We start from the raw sequence: 21,182 nt of genomic DNA, 5'->3' as shown, positions 1-21,182 counted from the left end.
TTTGTGAATTTTTGGCAAGGTTAGCATATAAACTTCTGAGTAATACCCAAAAACATCAGTGAGATAACGGTGACCTTGACTATCAAATTTAAAACACTTTGAAAAAGTGAAAGGTATAAATGGACAACCTGAAGACTTGCTGACTATGGCCATTGCTATCCGATAAGCAGCAAACTTCAGATAAGCTTTTAGCTGCTTCTAGAAGAAGGGCTTCCTTCTTGCATGGCAGCCTCTAGTTATGGTGATGGAAAACAGTGGTATAAAACATGCTTGCCTGTGGAGACTGACACATTTGTTCCAGCAGCTTCTAATTCATTGCAGACCTGCTTTTTGGTGATTCTTGGCTGACTCATTACCATCCTGACCAACTGTCTCTCAGCACCAGATGATAGCTTGTGTTTTCCTCCTGACTGTAACAGTAACACTGATAATTCAAGCTACTGTATACAATTTTGTATCAGTTGAGGCAGATACCCACCTTCCCTGACCCTGGTATTTTTTTTTCCTCCCCATGAAAGTTTTCTTTTGGGTTCCTTACTGTTGACAACGGCTTACTCAAAGGGAATTCAAACAGAACTTTTGATTTCCGAGTTCTCTGTTTAAATTTGTAAGGTCTTTACCTTAATCTGTTCAGTGCTATGAGATGACACACGTTGTGAATTGTTGCTACATAAACAAAAATAAACTGAACTGAGTTGAATTATTGACCCATACTGAAATTAACTCCATTCTCACTGGTTAAGAGCCTAGAAAACTATGAAATCAAAAAACACAATATAAATTACAAATTTTCCTCTTTTAGGTATAGAGAAGATTTGACAAGTGATTTACAGAGCAGATGTGTAGAGATTAGCAGAAATGTCATGCATTTTATTCATAATTCCATTTGGACTAAAAATCTAAATGTATTGCACTTTATAATGTTATCTAATAAGTTTAACTTTCTGGTGCAATGGCAAATCTAGCTACCTGACACACTGTCTGTTCTGTTCACTATAATTTTTCAAGACTGCTGCTAGATGGCAGTAAGTTTACTACAGTCAGGAATCATTAGACCTTACCTTCCCTTTCCAAACCAGTTGCCAATGCAGGTCACTACACTGGGCCAGCCAGTAGTCTGGACTAAGCCATTGGCTACCTGAAACATTACAGAAAACTGAATCATTTCACAGTACTACTTGGTATTTAACCATATATTTTGCCACTTCCTGTGCACACATTGTAGGTGTCATGTTAATACACTGTGTACCTAAACCTGTCCCCATGTATCTGTGTGCATCTTCAATGCTATATCTGTTTAAAGGGTTTCTTTGAGCAGGACATTTTATCCTACTAGCGCCAGCAGTTACACAGTAGCCAGCTGACTAAAGTCTAAAGCCCAAAATTTTGCAAATAGCAAACGAACCTGGGCAAGTCAGTTTGGTGTGTATACAATGTGTGTACCTGCAGGCTCTGTTTACATTACAGTGTTAAAACTAGTTGACTCAATGTTCCTTACAGGATTTGTTTCAACACTTCTGGCAAAAGGTGGATAAATTATTTAATTCTTGAAAAGCATCATCCTTCATCTCACCTGGACAAATATATAGAAGCCCAAACTGTGGATGTTGTAGAAGTAACCCAGTCCAAACAGACAGGTAAAAAGTCCACTGGTCAGCATGCCTACTGTTAGGTACAGCCGAATGGGCAGGCGCTCCCCAATGATGCCACTACATGGACACACAATGATGACATTAAATTAACCACATCTTACTCTAATGAACAGAGATGTATAAAATATTTTGTTAGATGCAAACTTTGTATACTCTTCACTAAAGAGATTAGGTTTCTATGTCACTTACTTAGTAGTGTCTCAAAAACCTGTTGAGGGATTATTGTGAAGGTCAGGTGGGGACCACTTGATGAAATTATATGTAATGACCCAACTGGCTCTAAGTTAAAGTACTGTACAAGTTATTCGTGATGATCCTGTTCTGCAATATTAAACAAATTTCTGCCACTGACATTTTGAAGCATTTCATCTGGACATCTGTCAGAGCGCTATTTTTTTTGTTCCTCCTCCTTTCTCGACAGCATTGGCACTCATACTATCCAACAGTCATAATAGCCAAAATGCAAAAATCATAAAAATAAAAATAAAAAAATCACATTAATATCTAGATTTACATAATCAATTATTTTGTATAAGAACTGATGATCACAAGTATTGGAGGTGTGATGGAATTTTCTATGCAATAGATACAAAAACTGTAGAAAACAATAATAATAATAATCAAGTGCTCAGTTAGGGTTTTACTGGACTTGAATATCAAAATTGGACTTGTTTGAATTTAATCAGCACAAATGACATCGTGAATCACCTTCTTTTTTAGCTAGTAGTATTTAAGTTTTTTTTACATTTATATGTTTTGCTACATTTTAATCATTGAGTCATGCTGCAGTGTATCAATTACAGTGCTAATGATAATGAAACTATCTTCTTAAACCTGCCAACTCACCTGAGGTACATTCCCACGGCATAGGCACACAGAAAGGAGTAGTCCATAGCTCCCAGCAACTGTTTGTAGTTGCTTTTATCTGAGAATATTGAGAATAATTGTTAAACTAGACATTGCATCAGGGGTAGCTCCTCTGCAGCTGTGTTTATTAGGGTTTATTCTGCCAGGTTCTTACCTAATCGGTGCTAATTAAAAAGCTGTAAATGTAGCAATGTACTGTTATGTTTTTCACATTAATTTTAAAAAATGTAATCAGCTGTATAGTTCATATCAGTTTTAGTATTTTCATATTATTTAAATAATGCTAACATCTATAACATCTGTGTGGTATTAACCGTTATACAACAGAAGAACATGGCATCATGTTGCTTTGGTGCAAACTTCATCTATGAACCACACAAACCCCTAAAATGTCTAAAGTTAAGCAGATACAAACCAAAAGGCTTCCAGCTGCAGTCTATGTCTGTATGGAGAGATGGCAGGGAGGGCTGCTGGTTACGGCTGTTGCTGGAGGCAATGGTGGCTAGTTCACTGAAGGATGAGCAGTTCTTATGAAGCTCACTCTGTCAATACAAAACCAGTTCATCACTCAGTTAGCTATTCAAATCTTGCAACCCCACACCCTCTATAATGTGTGTTTTATAGTAATCACACAGTATAGTGTTTGCCAATGTACACAAAGAGTTCAGTAACCAAAGAGCACAGACAATTTTCAAACTTATGTCTGCTGCTTTATCATTTATCAGTCATCTACACCTAGTGGTGTTTTATTAATGCATTTCTAATTTTTTTTCTTCCATTGGTTTTTAGCTATGACCACTGAATTTGTAACTGTATGTGGTTCCTTTAATTTAAAACAGTATGTGTCGTCTCTCCACTTGAGCAGGGCTACACACCCCTAAAAGGTTTTTGCAGTAATCACCCCCTGCGTTCTTACCATTGCAAATGCATCTCTAGTATTTGGCCATGTCCAGGACTATTTTAAACAAGCCCATATTCAGACTCACCTAAAGAAACTCAATTCAAAGCCAACACTTGCTCAGAACTACTATATAAAATTGCTTTTCAGGCTTCCAGATAGCAACCACAAAGGTCGCATATACAAGCACTTTTTGAGAGTGTGCGAGTTAAAATTTCAAGTGGTTGTATATGTGAGAATGAATGATGACCATTTAGCTCTTTTGTTGTCGCTCTAACCAGAATAGGCTACTGCGGTAGCTACAGCAGTGAAAAGTATAACTGTGATTTCTTCTGTTGCTCTGTCAGTCTGCTCCTGCCTCGTGCACTGTTTTCTCTGCTCATAGAAAACAGAAAATCACTCGGTTTCATCTTAGACAAATCTGACTTAAGAACACTTTATTTAACAATTTTTTAAGTTATTTTTGCTCACACAACTGACTTAGCACACTGCAGCCACGTAGCAGCATCTACCACAGCTTGCAATGTGAGGCGTTTAGGTAACACTGCTAAGTCTATCGATAAGCAAATATTCAGCTAGTGAGGTATTATGCCCAAACCCAGATGGGAGGCACAACCAACTGAGGATGTTGGTTGAAACAGTGCAACTACTGAAAAAGTTAGTCTGGAACCCTGTCTTTGATCTCAAAAATAGTCAATGAAGTAGTTGCTAAGCACATTTTATAGTTTTAACAATAATTGAAGAAAACAAATTATTTGTCTAATTCCAGAATGGCTCTGGAGAGAATTACAAATCAGAAACAGCCAAACTCAGAGTACCAAACAACATCCTGATAAATGCAGACTCTGGCAATCTCATTCTGCTGAACCTGAGTGTGGCATTCAACACTCCTCCACTGACTTAGTAACTGGGGTGGCCACAGTAGAATTGCTCTAAACTGGTTTTCATTATACTTAAGAGAGTCTTCAAAGTTACAGTTGACAATTTTTCTTCTTCATGCCCTTCATGTCCAGTGGGGTCAGTTAGCGCCATGTCCTTGGACCTGTTCTATTCGGTTTATGTCTGTTGCCCTGGGTCGCATTCTTCGTCAGTCAACCCCTGTGTCCAAACCCTGCTAAACTGATCACTACCAGTTATATACCTGGAAAATTTTGAGTACATTCCCTGCAATACTGCCTTAGCACAAACAGTGACTAGATGGCTGCTAATTTCTCACAACACAGCTAAAACTAAAGTCCTGATTATTATTCCTTGCCACATTTCCTGCAATATCACCCCCTAATTTGGATCTCTATCAACCAACATACCACACTCTGTCAGAAACTTGGAAGTAATTTTTGATCATAACCTCAACTTTAACCACCATGTCAAATCTCTGGTATAGCTGATTTAAAACTCAAACACAAGACTACCCAAAAAGACTCGATTCACCGAACACATAACCCCCGTCCTGACCGAATTGCAGGATTACTCCCACTGTAAATTGTCAGAGCATTCAGTTCAAGATTCTGCTGGTCACTGTTAAATCTCTACATGGCTTGGCTCCACTTTACATCATCAAAGTGTATTATTGTTTTCATCCTCACTTTAACCATGTTTAATACGTGAACACACAATATCTTATTAACAGTGGCAAGCTGCAGTGAACAGCAGTTGATTCTGGGTTTTAGCCTGCAGTGTGGGTGGGTTAGTTGCAGTGCAGACAAAAGTTATATTATGAATGACATCTACAAATTTCTGTAGGAGTATTTCTTACCTTAACAATGCTAATAGGTTTCCTGGAGAGATGGAAACTGGTGTAGAGCAGGAAGGTGAGGATGAAGGTGAGAGCTTTGTACCTGCAGGGAGAACACACAAAAGGTAGCAGTGAAAACCAAGAATGTAATGAACAAATCCAAACATTACCTCTGAAATAAATAACATTATCAGTTTCATTCATAGGCAATCCATTGTAATGCTCTACTATGTTTTTTAAAATTATTCCTTGAGATTATTTCAAATATATATATATATATGTGTGTGTGTGTGTCCTACTGTGGGGCAGTAGGAACATAGGGAATCTAAATCTAGTTTTGAATTTGACATGAAACTTAATACAGCTCAATTCGGATGTAATCTCATTACTGTAAGGTTAATGAATTGTGAATTTTTTTGACATTTAAGTGACATTGCACAGGGATGTGCCTACTTCTGTTGTATACTAGACTATGGTTGGGCAGATCATTTACTCCTGTGTCACATTTTTGTCCTGTATCTGTCCTTGTGTATATGACAAATAATCTATCCTTGAGTATATTGAGTATCGTGGTGAAAGGCATGTGTGTGAAGTCTTTGCTTGTGTGGTTCAAGTTACTCCATACATTAATAAAACCCAGCTTTGATTCTTTTTTAATTATAGCATTCTGTATTACATCTAATGACGAATTTTACAAAAATGAACATAACTCTGGAGAATGTCTCCCTTCAGTTCCCTGTTAATCTTGCATAGCTGGACCAATCTCTATAGTGTTATGTCAGTGTTGGAGAGTCATCCGACTGTGCCAGATATATTCAATTCAATTTATTTCTATAGCGCCAATTACAGTCAAATTGTCTCAAGACGCTTTACAGAACCCATATGCCTGACCCCCAGAGCGAGCCCAAAGGCAACAGTGGCAAGGAAAACACCCTTTTAACAGGGAAAAAACCTTGAGTAGAACCCGGCTCTTTATGTGGGGGGATCCATCTGCCTGCTGGCCGGGCGGGTTGAGAGGGACAGAAGAGGTAGAGAGGTAGAGAGGTAGAGGTAGAGAGGTAGAGGTAGAGGGGTAGAGGTAGAGGGGTGGAGCGGTAGAGGGGGACGGGGGGCAAAGAACATAAAACACACAATTTGATACATGCATGATAAGACAGATGATACATGCAAAGTACAACTGACATGGAAACTGATAATAGTTTACTGCTATGGTGTACGGCTCTGGCATTAAATATACTACATATATAGCTGGTGGTAAAATTCAAAAATTTGTAGATGAGCATATCAAGTATAGTAAGGGCAATGCAGAGTAGATTGGTGGAAATGGGAAGCTGGAAGCAGTGGGCTGGAGGAGAGTCAGCAGTAGCATCCCACAGATGGAGACTAGGCCAGTTGGTGGGAGAACAACCACAGATCTGAAGCATCCAGCTCTGGGAACAGGGACACTCGGAGAGAGGACACAGGGAGAAACAGAGTGAGTGTAATGCAGTACCGATATATATATTAAATATAAGGGTAGCTAGAGAAGGGCTCAGTGCATCAAGAGAGGTCCCCCAGCAGCCTAGGCCTATAGCAGCATAACTAGGGGCAGAACTAAGGGACAAAGGGGAAGTCAGTTGTGCAATGAAGACACCAACTGACACCCTCAGGGTCTCCCAGTCAGCCCTAACTGTAAGCTTTGTCAAAAAGGAAGGTTTTAAGCCTTGTCTTAAAAATAGAGAGGGTGTCTGTCTCCCAAACCCAAACTGGGAGCTGGTTGCACAGGAGAGGCGCCTGATAACTGAAGGCTCTGCCTCCCATTCTACTTTTTTAGATTCTAGGAACAAGTAAGCCTGCAGTCTAAGACTGAAGAGTTCTGCTAGGATAATGTAGCAGCCAGTAGGGGTCCCCACTCACTCAAGACATAGGGTAGCATCACTTCCCCCTTGTTTCCGGAAGTGGCCTTTAAATAGCTCCCGCTGCCTTCAGTCAGTCTCGACTAGGGCTGGCTGGAGGCAGGTAGGTGTTTTTAGCTCTCCCTCATTTTATGCTTTTTAAGTCTGGTTTTAAATGGTGTTTTAACGGTTTTAGTGCAGAGATACTCCGGTGGCAGCTTTTATCCCCCTGGATATGTGGTTTTAATCTACACGGTGAGATGGAAGTTTTAATTGTTTGTTTTTTAGTACTATTTACAATCGGTTCTGACATCTGTCTCTTTTAATCCACAGATTTTAGCCTGCTACTGTTTTAGAGTGCTTTAAAGTGTTTTAGGGTTTTAGAATTTCAGTTGGTTTTGATTGATTCAAATCAATTACTTTAATTTGGTTTGTTTTTAACCCTAATTTCTCTGCACCGTGTTTTATTTTATTGAGGTCCCTGGGGTGTTTAGCTTTTGGTTTAGTGAGTTTAGTTCCCCGGGGTAGCTTGGGAGGGAATTAGCCTGTATTTTTGTTTATTCACTTGGGGTCTTTGTTGTTTGGCGTGTGTGTGTTGGTAGCACTTTGTTTTGTTTGCGGTGAGGCGATTCCTTCTCAACCATCCTTGTCGGTCTTTTGTTAATGTTAATATCCCTTTTTTTCAGGTTCTGTTTACGCCCAGGGTCTGCAAGATTTTAATTGTATTTTATTCTGTATTTGGCCATTTTTATAATTACCTGGAATAAATCGTATTTAGCTAATAAATTAATTTTAACATTACATTTTGATTGCTGCTCCATCTTAATATTTTAAATAAATTTTATTACACATTTTTAAGTCATGTCTCTGCCTTGTTTTTACAATACTTACCTGTGTGTCTTATATTAAGCTGGTGGTTCTTTTATGGGTTTTTAAAATACTTTTTGCCAGTTTATTCTTAAGTACCTCAGGTCACAAACGTGGCGTTGTTGGCAGGATCTTTGTAACAGAGACGTGCGCTTTTAAATGTTGTAATATTAATGGTGCAGTAGAATTTAGAGGCATGAGGCAATAAGGTGGGAGCAAGAGGGCCAACCTTCGGAGACTAGGGGGCGCAGTCACTCTGTTCCTTCTTACTGTGCAGTTAAGTGTTCTCAGGCTAGAGGGAGTGGGGGCTTTCCAAATACGCCTCAGGATGGTTTAGCTGAGATTAAAGAACTGTTGGTTAAACAACAGGAGCAAATAAATTTGACTCAAAATATGTTGCAGCTACAAAATAGACCCCCTAATTTTAACAGAGGTGGCCCCCTTATTTGCAGGCAGTGCCGGCGGCCTGGTCATATTGCCCGAAACTGTCGCCAGCCACAGTATAGTCAGAGCTCAGGGCAGTCCTTTCCTTCACAAAGGCAGGCCATGTCAGCCAGTCAGCCGGCGGAAAACTAATTCCTTCTGTTTTGCAGAGCCACACTGCAGAAGGGGATGACACTGGCTCATCTGACCCCAGAGTGAGTAGTAACCAAGCTGTTTCAAAGCTCATAGGAACATGTCCCACGGTAACAGTGAGTCTGGGTGGGGTGGAACTAAAATGTCTTCTTGACACAGGGTCCATGGTAACCACAATCACTGAAGGTTTTTTTGCAAGTCACTTCAAAGAGAAGCTAACCTCATGTCATTGGATAGAACTCCATGCAGCTAATGGTGTTGACATTCCTTATGTCGGCTATTTAGAGGTAGATGTAGAAGTGCTAGGCAAGGTGGTTCCAGGGCGTGGTGTTCTGGTGGTGCGAGATCCCCCCAGTGATTTGCCCCAACCTAAGGTCCCAGGCATATTGGGTATGAATGTGATCCGTGAATGTTATGAGCTTTTTCAACAGCATGGCCCCTCACTTTTTGAACTCCCTTTTGTGACTGAAACTTTTTCCCCCTGGTTACATGCATTTCAGCAATGTCAGCACGCACAGGTAGAGGGAGACAGCCCCAAACCAGGCATGGTGAGAAAAAGAGGCCGGAGGCCAGTGTGTATTCCTGCAGGCACAGTTAAAATTGTTCCAACTACATGTCCTCAGGGCAGGGTAGGTCCTTCAGAATCAGGCCTTTTTGAACCATTAACTGTCATGCGTTCTATTCCAGCAGGTGTACTCATAACCCCCGCCATGGTCACCATGCACAGAGGCACAGCTTACATGCCAGTTTTGAATGTTGGCACTAGGGATGCCATGCTCCCTCCACGCACTGCTGTAGGGATGTTGAGTCCAGCGGACATAGTGAGTCTGCCAGAGGGTGTCACAGAGGTGTTTGGGTCCGCTACAGAGCAGGTGAGCGCCACAGTTTCCTCTCAGGCCCACACACAAAGTACTCAGTTAAACCCCTTGGAGGCCCTAGACCTGTCCACTTTACCTCCTAATGAGCAGGACAAGGTTAGGTGCTTATTCAGGCAGTACAGTTCAGTGTTTGCCACTAGTGATAGTGATTTGGGCCGCACCAACCTCATTACACATGAGATCCCCTTAATTGATGATGCACCTGTCAGACAGAGGTTTAGGCGAATACCCCCCTCTGAGTATGAGGCAGTGAAGACTCACATGCATCAGCTGCTAGACAATCAGGTGATCCGGGTGAGTAACAGCCCCTATGCCTCTCCTATTGTGATTGTTAAAAAGAAAGATGGCACCATACACCTCTGTGTTGATTACAGACAACTCAACAGCAAAACACGCAGAGATGCCTTTCCATTGCCCAGGATTGAGGAGTCACTCGATGCATTGTCCGGCGCAAAATGGTTCTCCACCATCGACCTCGCAAGCGGCTATAATCAAGTCCCTGTGGCCGAGACCGACAAAATGGAAACTGCCTTTTGCACACCGTTTGGTTTATTCGAATTTAACAGGATGCCATTCGGCCTATGTAATGCACCTAGCACTTTCCAAAGGCTAATGGAGAGAATGTTTGGAGCCCAGCACTGCCAATCTTTGCTTTTATACCTTGATGATGTTGTTGTTTATTCCTCTTCCATAGATGACCACCTCCACCGCCTGGATTCTGTCCTGAGTCGGCTGCAACAGGAAGGCCTCAAGGTGAAACTTTCAAAGTGTGAATTTTTCAAAAAGGAAGTAAAGTACTTGGGCCATGTAATCTCTGCTGACGGAGTGTCTACAGACCCTGACAAAATAGCGGCAGTAGCTGGCTGGCCTCGTCCTAACACCACAACAGAAATGAGGTCTTTTCTAGGTTTTGCCAGCTACTATTGGCGCTTCGTCCAGGGCTTTGCAAAGGTGGCTGCTCCCCTTCATCAGCTGGTGTCGGAGGTGCAGAGGGCTCAAAGGTGGTCTAAAACCCAACTTTTGGCCGACAGTAGGACAGAAGAATGAAATGAGCTTCAATGACCTAAAGGAAAAACTGGTTAGTTCACCTGTACTAGCTTATGCAAATTTCTCCTTGCCATTTATTTTGGAAATTGACGCTAGTTTTAATGGACTTGGAGCTGTGCTCTCACAAGAGCAGGAGGGTAAAGTGCGGCCAATAGCCTATGCCAGTCGGGGCCTTAAACCAACTGAGAAAAACATGTCAAATTATAGCTCTATGAAATTGGAGTTTTTAGCCTTAAAATGGGCAATAACTGAGAAATTTCGGGACTATCTCCTCGGCCAAAAATGCACAGTTTGGACAGATAATAACCCGCTGAGTCATTTGGAAACGGCAAAACTGGGGGCAACTGAACAGCGGTGGGCAGCTCAATTGGCTTCCTTTGATTTTACCATCCGCTATAGGTCTGGCAGAGCAAATACAAATGCTGACGCTCTGTCAAGGTTGCCAACATCAGAGACTCTAAACCAATACTTACCTGGCACCGCTCTTCCACCAGCACTATGGAGCCCTGTGCTGCCCACTGCTGCCCATCAAGTAAGCCAAGCTGCTATCTCTGCCTATCCCTCCCACTCAGCCGCTGAGTTAATGGCCCTACAACAGGAGGACCCAGTAATCGGGACATTTCTGACATTTTGGCGTAATCAGAAGCGCCCAGACCGGGCCGACAGAGCTAACCTCTCTCCTCAGGTGCTGGAGCTTTGTCGACAGTGGGACAGGATACAGGAGATGAATGGAATGCTGTATCGCCAGACGCAGAGGTCTGATGGAGGAGAGGAGCTATACCAGCTGGTCTTACCTGCCAGTCTGCAAGAGGAGGTACTTCAACAGCTCCATCATGGGCATGGACATCAAGGCCTGGAGAGAACTACAGATTTGGTGAGGCAGAGATGTTATTGGCCGTTAATGCACAAGGACATCAAAGAATGGGGTCAGCGTTGTGAGCGCTGTACTCTCGCTAAAGCTGCTATGCCCCAAACCAGGGTAGCTATGGGCCATCTGCTAGCATCCAGACCCAACGAAGTGCTGGCAATTGATTTTACTTTACTCGAACCTTCACAGGATGGGAAAGAAAATGTGCTCATAATGACTGACGTTTTATCCAAGTTTACGCAGGCTGTGGCGACTAAGGACCAGCGAGCAGCGACGGTGGCCTACGTCCTGGTGCATGAGTGGTTTTACAAATTCGGTGTTCCGGCTTGGCTGCACTCTGACCAAGGCAGGAATTTTGAAAGTGCTCTCATCAGTCAACTCTGCGGTATTTATGGCACCCAGAAGACTTGTACGACTCCTTGGCACCCAGCTGGAAATGGCCAATGTGAACGCTTTAATAGGACCCTCCATGACCTGTTGAGGACACTGCCCTTGGAGAAGAAACAGAACTGGTCAAAATACTTGCCTCAAGTCACCTTCGCCTACAATACAACGGTTCACCAGTCCACCGGTGAGTCCCCACATTTTCTGATGTTTGGACAGGAGCCGTACCTTCCCGTCGATTTCCTTCTCGGCCGAGTCCCAGAGGTCAGTGAGGGTCGAGTGGAGGACTGGGTCCAGGAGCACCGGAAGAGGCTGCAGGTGGCTTTTGACGGAGCCCAACAAAGGCTTAAAGCGGCAGCAGCCCATCGAAAGGAGCGCTATGATGTTGGGGTAAATGCCACAGATTTAAAGGAACAGCAGCTGATTTACATTCGGGACCACAGCAGGTGGGGCCGCTTAAAGATCCAGGATGTGTGGAGGCCCGAAATCCATGTGGTGGTGTGAGCCCCAAGCCCAGGTGGGCCAGTTTACACGGTGGCACCATTGGATGACCCTCAGAGGGTAAGAACTGTCCATCGTAGCATGATAAAACCAGTGCCTGACCACCTTGTTCCCAGGGGTCCAACAGTGACTAGTTCTGTTCCCGAGGCCCGATGTGAGATGGACAGGGAGGATGAAGATGAGTGCGTCGTCTACGTGGTCACCAGGCCCTCGACCGAAGAGGCAGCCACAGCCCAGGTGCCCCACCGGCAGCTACTCCTCCCAATCTGAATAATCAGTCTGTCCCTGAGGTCTCAGAAGGTCCTGCTGTCCAGCGGCAGAGCCAGGCCCCAGAAGCCCCCAGGAGGACCGCTAGGACCACGGCAGGCCAGCATTCAAACCGCCACCATCTTCCAGCCTCAGCATCCATGGGTCAGGTGGGGCTGTTACCTCCCGGGTCACTGGTGCGTCAGCCATGGTGAGTGTGTACTTTAGACCATGGGATTAGATTCAGATTTGCCGGGACGGCAACGACAAACTGGGGGCAGATTGTAGCGGCCAGTAGGTGTCCCCACTCACTCAAGACATAGGGTAGCATCACTTCCCCCTTGTTTCCGGAAGTGGCCTTTAAATAGCTCCCGCTCCCTTCAGTCAGTCTCGACTAGGGCTGGCTGGAGGCAGGTAGGTGTTTTTAGCTCTCCCTCATTTTATGCTTTTTAAGTCTGGTTTTAAATGGTGTTTTAATGGTTTTAGTGCAGAGATACTCCGGTGGCAGCTTTTATCCCCCTGGATCTGCACGGTGAGATGGAAGTTTTAATTGTTTTTTAGTACTATTTACAATCGGTTCTGACATCTGTCTCTTTTAATCCACAGATTTTAGCCTGCTACTGTTTTAGAGTGCTTTAAAGTGTTTTAGGGTTTTAGAATTTCAGTTGGTTTTGATTAATTCAAATCGATTACTTTAATTTGGTTTTGTTTTTAACCCTAATTTCTCTGCACCGTGTTTTATTTTATTGAGGTCCCTGGGGTGTTTAGCTTTTGGTTTAGTGAATTTAGTTCCCCGGGGTAGCTTGGGAGGGAAATAGCCCGTATTTTTGTTTATTCACTTGGGGTCTTTGTTGTTTGGCATGTGTGTGTTGGTAGCACTTTGTTTTGTTTGCGGTGGGGCGATTCCTTCTCAGCCATCCTTGTTGGTCTTTTGTTAATGTTAATATCCCGTTTTTTTCAGGTACTGTTTACGCCCAGGGTCTACAAGGTTTTAATTGTATTTTATTCTGTATTTGGCCATTTTTATAATTACCTGGAATAAATCGTATTTAGCTAATAAATTAATTTTAACATTACATTTTGATTGCTGCTCCATCTTAATATTTTAAATAAATTTTATTACACATTTTTAAGTCATGTCTCTGCCTTGTTTTTACAATACTTACCTGTGTGTCTTATATTAAGCTGGTGGTTCTTTTATGGGTTTTTAAAATACTTTTTGCCAGTTTATTCTTAAGTACCTCAGGTCACAATAACATGGTACTATCGGGTCTTTAAGATATGATGGAGATTGGTTGTTAAGAGCTTTATATGTTAAAAGAAGGATTTTGAATTCTATTCTAGATTTAACAGGAAGCCAGTGAAGAGAAACCAGTATAGGAGAAATATGATCTCTCTTGCTAACTCCCGTCAGTACTCTGGTTGCAGTGTTTTGGATCAGCTGTAGATGTTTCAGAGAGCTATTGGGACAACCTGATAATAAGGAATTGCAATAGTCCAGCCTAGAAGTAACAAATGCATGGACTAGTTTTTCTGCATCACTCTGAGACAGGATGTTCCTGATTTTTACAATATTTCTCAGGTGGAAAAAGGAAGTCCTACAGATTTGTTTGATGTGTGGGTTAAAGGACATGTCCTGTGGTCAAAGATAACGCCGAGGTTCCTCATAGTAGTACTAGAAGCCAATGTAATGCCATCCAGAGTAACTACAGTGGGTACGGAAAGTATTCAGACCCCTTTAAATTTTTCACTCTTTGTTTCATTGCAGCCATTTGCTAAAATCAAAAAAGTTCATTTTATTTCTCATTAATGTACACTCAGCACCCTATCTTGATAGAAAAAAACAGAAATGTAGAAATTTTTGCAAATTTATTAAAAAAGAAAAACTGAAATATCACACGGTCATAAGTATTCAGACCCTTTGCTCAGTATTGAGTAGAAGCACCCTTTTGAGCTAGTACAGCCATGAGTCTTCTTGGGAATGATGCAACAAGTTTTTCACACCTGGATTTGGGGATCCTCTGCCATTCTTCCTTGCAGATCCTCTCCAGTTCTGTCAGGTTGGATGGTGAACGTTGGTGGACAGCCATTTTCAGATCTCTCCAGAGATGCTCAATTGGGTTTAGTTCAGGGCTCTGGCTGGGCCAGTCAAGAATGATCACAGAGTTGTTCCGAAGCCACTCCTTTGTTATTTTAGCTGTGTGCTTAGGGTCATTGTCTTGTTGGAAGGTGAACCTTCGGCCCAGTGTGAGGTCCAGAGCACTCTGGAAGAGGTTTTCTTCCAGGATATCTCTGTACTTGACCGCATTCATCTTTCCTTCAATTGCAACCAGTCGTTCTGTCCCTGCAGCTGAAAAACACCCCCATAGCATGATGCTGCCACCACCATGTTTCACTGTTGGGATGGTATTGGGCAGGTGATGAGCAGTGCCTGGTTTTCTCCACACATACCGCTTAGAATTAACGCCAAAAAGTTCAATCTTGGTCTCATCAGACCAGAGAATCTTATTTCTCATAGTCTGGGAGTCCTTCATGTGTTTTTTGGCAAACTCTATGCGGGCTTTCATATGTCTTGCACTGAGGAGAGGCTTCCGTCGGGCCACTCTGCCATAAAGGCCTGACTGGTGGAGGGCTGCAGTGATAGTTGACTTTGTGGAACTTTCTCCCATCTCCCTGCTGCATCTCTGGAGCTCAGCCACGGTGGTCTTTGGGTTCTTCTTTACCTCTCTCACCAAGGCTCTTCTCACACGATTGCTCAGTTTGGCTGGACGGCCAGGTCTAGGAAGAGTTCTGGTCGTCCCAAACTTCTTCCATTTAAGGATTATGGAGGCCACTGTGGGGCTGCACAGTGGTGTAGTGGTTAGCACTTTCGCCTTGCAGTGAGAAGATCCCTGGTTCGCGTCCCGGCTTTCCCGGGATCTTTCTGCATGGAGTTTGCATGTTCTCCCTGTGCATGCGTGGGTTTTCTCCGGGTTCTCCGGCTTCCTCCCACAGTCCAAATATATGCTGAGGTTAATTGATTATTCTAAATTGCCCGTAGGTGTGAATGTGAGAGTGATTGTTTGTCTTTGTATGTAGCCCTGCGACAGACTGGCGACCTGTCTAGGGTGTCCCCTGCCTTCGCCCGAGTCAGCTGGGATAGGCTCCAGCCCCCCCGCGACCCTAGTGAGGATTAAGCGGTGTATAGATAATGGATGGATGGATGGATGGAGGCCACTGTGCTCTTAGGAACCTTGAGTGCTGCAGAAATTCTTTTGTAACCTTGGCCAGATCTGTGCCTTGCCACAATTCTGTCTCTGAGCTCCTTGGGCAGTTCCTTCGACCTCATGATTTTCATTTGCTCTGACATGCACTGTGAGCTGTAAGGTCTTATATAGACAGGTGTGTGCCTTTCCTAATCAAGTCCAATCAGTTTAATTAAACACAGCTGGACTCCAATGAAGAAGTAGAACCATCTCAAGGAGGATCAGAAGAAATGGACCGCAGGTGAGTTAAATATGAGTGTCACAGTAAAGGGTCTGAATACTTATGACCGTGTGATATTTCAGTTTTTCTTTTTTAATAAATTTGCAAAAATTTCTACATTTCTGTTTTTTTCTGTCAAGATAGGGTGCTGAGTGTACATTAATGAGAAATAAAATGAACTTTTTTGATTTTAGAAAATGGCTGCAGTGAAACAAAGAGTGAAAAATTTAAAGGGGTCTGAATACTTTCCGTATCCACTGTATATGCTTTGAAAGCGAGTTTCTAAGATGTTTGGGGCCAAATACAATGACGTCAGTCTTGTCTGAATTTAGTAGTAGGAAATTACAGGTCATCCAGGTCTTTATGTCCTTAAGACAATCTTGCAGTCTTGCTAGCTGATTAGAGTCATCTGGCTTCATAGATAAATACAATTGAATGTCGTCAGCGTAACAATGGAAATTGTTTCTGCTACAGGGGAAAAAATCATTCTGGCTTGTTTGTATTTCTTTAAACCAATAACAATTGTCTTGAGCAGCGCAACGTCCAGGATGCAGCGATAGTACCCCTCCAAAATAGTGCAGGGGAACCTGTTTCAGTCCAATACGCATATATACAAAGTTGTGTAAAGACCATTACTGGGCTCATATTTCCCGATCCTATTATATAACAAACAAATACATGAAACACATACTATCACCAGCTAGAATAACTTTGATGCACTCTGTAACTGATGTGATCTGTCACATCTGGCTGATCACAATTACAAGAGACATCAAATGACAGTGTAAAGTGTTACAATACATTTAGGCACACAAAGATAAAGATATTTAACATGTGGCTGAACCTGGCTACATTAAGCAGTAGAGATACTGATTTTGTAAAAATTTTTAAATTTGCTATAATCTCCAGAGACTGCAAAACCACAGAAAACACAAGAGAAAACTAACAGACCCATCTGTATTCCTGATAAAACCCAAACACATTTTACAATTCAACACTTCTCAATGTCACACCCTTCTATGGTTTCACAGATGCAGGATATCCTGAACCTTGAATGTTTACTTGTATTTGCAAATCATTTTGTTTACTTTATCTTTGTCATGTTTACACTCAACTATGTGCTGTGTTTTTTGGACATAGTTGAAACTTTCTCACTTTATTTGCACTGATATAAAGAGCATGGGTCTTGCTTGGACCTAGTTTGTGTCTCTCTTGCCTTACATACAAGTTACAAAGCCAAGCACCTGATTTCAGAAAAATAAATACCAGACAACCATTCAAAAACTCTGAAGCTGATTTGACAACACTTGACAGGATATTTCACTAATCCAAGTTTTTGTGCACAAGGCTAAATTGTTTTGTAAACAGTCTTATAAGAAATACCTCCAAAATTGTGGCAAGAGTTGTCAAGTGACCTGTGTTTTTCAGAGGTAATCTGCTTTTTTTTTTAGGGTCCGAGCACCAACGGTGCGAAGACCCTATTGAAATGCAAGGAATTATTTATTAGGGTCCGAGCACCGAATGGTGCGAAGACCCTATTGGAATGCTAGGGTTTCTTTTTCTTCTTCTTCCTCACTCTTTTCCCGTCTTTTGAATTGCCTTTTTGGCGGCCTTATCACACCCCAAAACACGTGAAACTTGGCATGCTCATCAGGACTGGCGAAAAATTTGATATTTTATGGGAGTTGTGCATGTGTGTGGCAAAATGGCTCTATAGCGCCCCCTGCAAAATTGGTCATTAGGCCAACTGGCAGGGTGTTTCATCTACAGCTACAAAAATGTGTATGCATATGCAGCACATCAGGACCCACGAAAAAGTCAATCATGACCACGCCCTAAACCCAACAGGAAGTCGGCCATCTTGAATTAGCTGTAACTTGTTGAGATCAATAACTCAGCGGGGGTAAGTCCGAGAGACGCCAAATTTGGCCAGTATATGCAACAGCCCAACCTGATAAAAAGTTATCAAAATGCTCTGCAAAAGTCAAAGGTCGTGGCCATGGCGACCCCCAAAATTATTTATCCTTCGCCATGAAAGAGGAAGTGGTGTCTAACTCAGCTGTACATGCTCCAATCTGCCTGAAATTTTACATGTGTGATCAGGGTCCAGCCCTGACGACATCCATGCGGTTATATACATTCACAGTCATAGCGCCACCTTGTGGTAGCAGGAAATTGACATTTTTTACACTTTGATGTACTATTCTTAGCACGTTGATCAGATTCACCTCAAATGTGGTGACATAAGCCTGAACTCATTGATGATGATTCCCAGAGAAAATGGCGACTCGTCGTCAAGGGGCGTGTCTGTGGCAGCGCGGCGAATTTCGATTTCTCGCCATGAAAATTGAATTATTAATATCTCGGATGAAAATGATGCAATCCGGACCAAACTTGATGTGATGGACACCAGTCCGGTTCTGAACACATCCACATTTATAAATTTAGAAAAGCTCATAGCGCCACCTATTGGCAACAGGAAGAAATTGTCATTACATTTGCACCTACCATTGCCTGAAACTTTGTCATATCATCTTGAAAATTGGTCAGCTCAGTGGTCACGCCTAGACGATGCCACAGTGTGAAGATTTTGAGGATTCATAAAACACGGTTGCCGTGGCAACGCATCGTTGCCATAATAAACAAAGTACTTTTTGACAGGTTAAAAATGCTCAAATGCTCGCCAAAATTACCACACATATCTGGACCGGCAACCCATTTCATATTTTAGGGAAACTGCACATCTGTGTGGCAAAATGGCTCCATAGCGCCACCTGGAAAATTTCAAACAGTTACTACAGCCAGTACGTGTCACCTACAATTATGAAACTTGGTAGGCATATGTAACTCGTCAAGACACACCAAAATGTAATTGACAGCCATGCCCAAAACCCAACAGGAAGTTGGCCATTTTGAATTATATGTCATATGTTTTGACGATTTTGGGTAATTTTTAGACATTTTCAAAAGCTATAAAGTCAAACAGGGTAACGCCGAGAGAGCTGAAATTTGGCCAGGATGTACTCCAGGCATGGGTGATCAAAAGTTATCAAAATGCTCCGCAAAAGTCTGAGGGCGTGGCCATGGCGGCCTCCTAAATTTTGATGCTTCACCATGAAACATCAACTGCTGTGTAACTGCCCTAAACATGCTCCAATCTGCCTCAAACTTTACATGTATGATCAGAGTCCAGCCCTGATGACATTCACATGCTGAAATACAGCCACAGTCATAGCGCCACCTGTTGGATTCAAGGAAATGTTCTATAACTAGCCTGTACATTAGGGTGATGACTTTTTGACTTTTTTTTCTCAAAAATTATTTCCTGTAGCACTAATGAATGAACTTTTGCCTATTAATGATTAAAATGACATTTATTCTGTTGAAATATTGAAAAAGGTCACGCACAAACCACTTTGAAAAAATCACTATTACTATCAATGGGACTAAATTCGTTAAGCCCAAAGAAGCATTCACAAACAATACCAAATGCACCAACCATAGAAAAGTAAATGATTCAATGCCTTAAAAGATAATCTAAGTGTTGGTAGTTGTTTTGAAGTTGATAAATTCTGGCCAAAAAGCTGATAATTAAAATTTTTAAAATCATTTTGTGCGTGAGGTTTTTTTATCAAATCACCTTAAAAGTAAGATTTTATCTAATCTTTAATAAAAGTTCATCAAATTATGATACAGGGATATGAGGTTGTAAAAAAGTCATCACCCTACTGTACATGGTCCGATCTGCCTGAAATTTTGTATGTGTGATCAGAGTCCAACCCTGATCACATCCATAGGCCAATATACACTCTCAGTCACAGCGCCACCTGGTGGATGGACAGGAAAAGCTCTATAAGTAGCCTGAACATGCTCCAATCTGCCTGAAATTTTACACGTGTGATCAGAGTCCGGCCCTCATCGCATCCGTAGGCCGACATGCACTCTCGGTCGTAGCGCCGCCTGGTGGACGTGCGCGGATTCGCCGACCAGCAAGGATGCGAGGACCCGTCCAACGCTGCTTGCAGCTTTAATTATTCTTTGGTTGCATTTAAAATGGCACTTTTGACGGCCTTAACATACCCCAGAACACATGAAACTTTGCACACACATCAGGACTGGCGAAAAATTTGATATTTTAATGGACTTGTGCATGCGTGTGGCAAAATGGCTCCATAGCGCCCCCTACAAAGTTGCAAAAAGTGGTCATTAGGCCAACTGGCAGAGTGTTTCATCTACAGCTACAAAATTTTGTATGCATATTCAGCACATCAGGACACATGAAAAAGTCAATCATGGCCATGCCCTAAACCCAACAGGAAGTCGGCCATCTTGAATTAGCTGTAAATTTTTTGTGAGATTAATAACTCATTGGGGGTAAGTCCGGGAGACGTCAAATTTGGCAAATATACGCAACAGTCCTCCCTGATGAAAAGTTATCAAAATGCTCCACAAAAGTCAAAGGGCGTGGCCATGGCAGCTCCCAAAAATATTGATCCTTCGCCATGAAACAGGAAATGGTTGTCTAACTCTCCTGTACATGTTCCAATCTGCCTGAAATTTTAGAGGTATGATCAGTGTCCAGCCCTGACATCATCCATGTGGTTATATACATTGACAGTCATAGCGCCACCTTGTGGTATCAGGAAATAGAAATTTTTTTACACTTTGATGTACTATTCTTAGCAGGTTGATCATATTCACTTCAAATTTGGTGACATAAGCCTGAACACGTTGATGATGACTCACGGAGAAAATGGATGGAAATGATGCATAAATCGCCTATAAATGCTCCAATCTGCCTGAAATTTTACGTGTGATCAGAGTACAGCTTTGAAGACATCCATAGACCAAAATACAGTCAGAGTGATAGCGCCACCTGGTGGATGGACAGGAAATGCTCTATAACTAGCCTGTACATGCTCCAATCAGCCTGAAATTTTACGTGTGTGATCAGAGTTCGGCCCTCGTCACATCCACAGGCCGACATACACGCTCGGTCGCAGCGCCACCTGGTGGACATGCATGGATTCGCTGACCAGCAAGGATGAGAGGACCCGTTCAACGCTGCTTGCAGCTTTAATTCTTCTTTTTTTTTAAAATTCAGATGAATAGCTCTCCGACTCAAATGTAAGGCAGAAATTGAGGTTAGATCTGTCTATGAAACAAATTTGGCTTTGTATTCCATCCTGGTGTGTGGTAATGAGCAGCTGAACAGTAACTATCAGCTGGCTGGAGAGCAAACAGTTGAAGCTGAGCCAGAAATCTGCCTTCAATCTGTCATACAGTACATGGGTGGTTTCACAAGCATGCACACTGGTCCAAAG

At 42.5% G+C, this 21,182-nt stretch overlaps 1 protein-coding gene across 3 annotated transcripts in view; it reads right to left on the bottom strand.

Annotated features, from left to right (window-relative positions):
• slc37a1 (solute carrier family 37 member 1) overlaps positions 1-21,182 on the bottom strand; it is a 65,244-nt gene that overhangs the window by 33,717 nt on the left and 10,345 nt on the right. For all 3 annotated transcript variants that reach the window (XR_008603187.1, XM_055015043.1, XM_055015044.1), the window contains exons 3-7: positions 5,174-5,255; positions 2,935-3,061; positions 2,499-2,577; positions 1,574-1,709; positions 1,062-1,138 (exon numbers count right to left, since the gene is read on the bottom strand). Coding sequence is in view for 2 of the 3 variants with exons in the window: in XM_055015043.1 (XP_054871018.1) it covers positions 1,062-1,138; positions 1,574-1,709; positions 2,499-2,577; positions 2,935-3,061; positions 5,174-5,255 (501 nt within the window). In the remaining variant the exon portion in view is untranslated. The remainder of the gene's footprint in view (positions 1-1,061; positions 1,139-1,573; positions 1,710-2,498; positions 2,578-2,934; positions 3,062-5,173; positions 5,256-21,182) is intronic.

The sequence above is a fragment of the Amphiprion ocellaris genome, chromosome 11 (assembly GCF_022539595.1).
Source record: "Amphiprion ocellaris isolate individual 3 ecotype Okinawa chromosome 11, ASM2253959v1, whole genome shotgun sequence".
In the NCBI taxonomy this organism is placed as follows: domain Eukaryota; kingdom Metazoa; phylum Chordata; class Actinopteri; family Pomacentridae; genus Amphiprion; species Amphiprion ocellaris.
The sequence above is the reverse complement of the archived record's forward strand: the minus strand, read 5'-3'. Positions and strand labels throughout refer to the sequence as shown.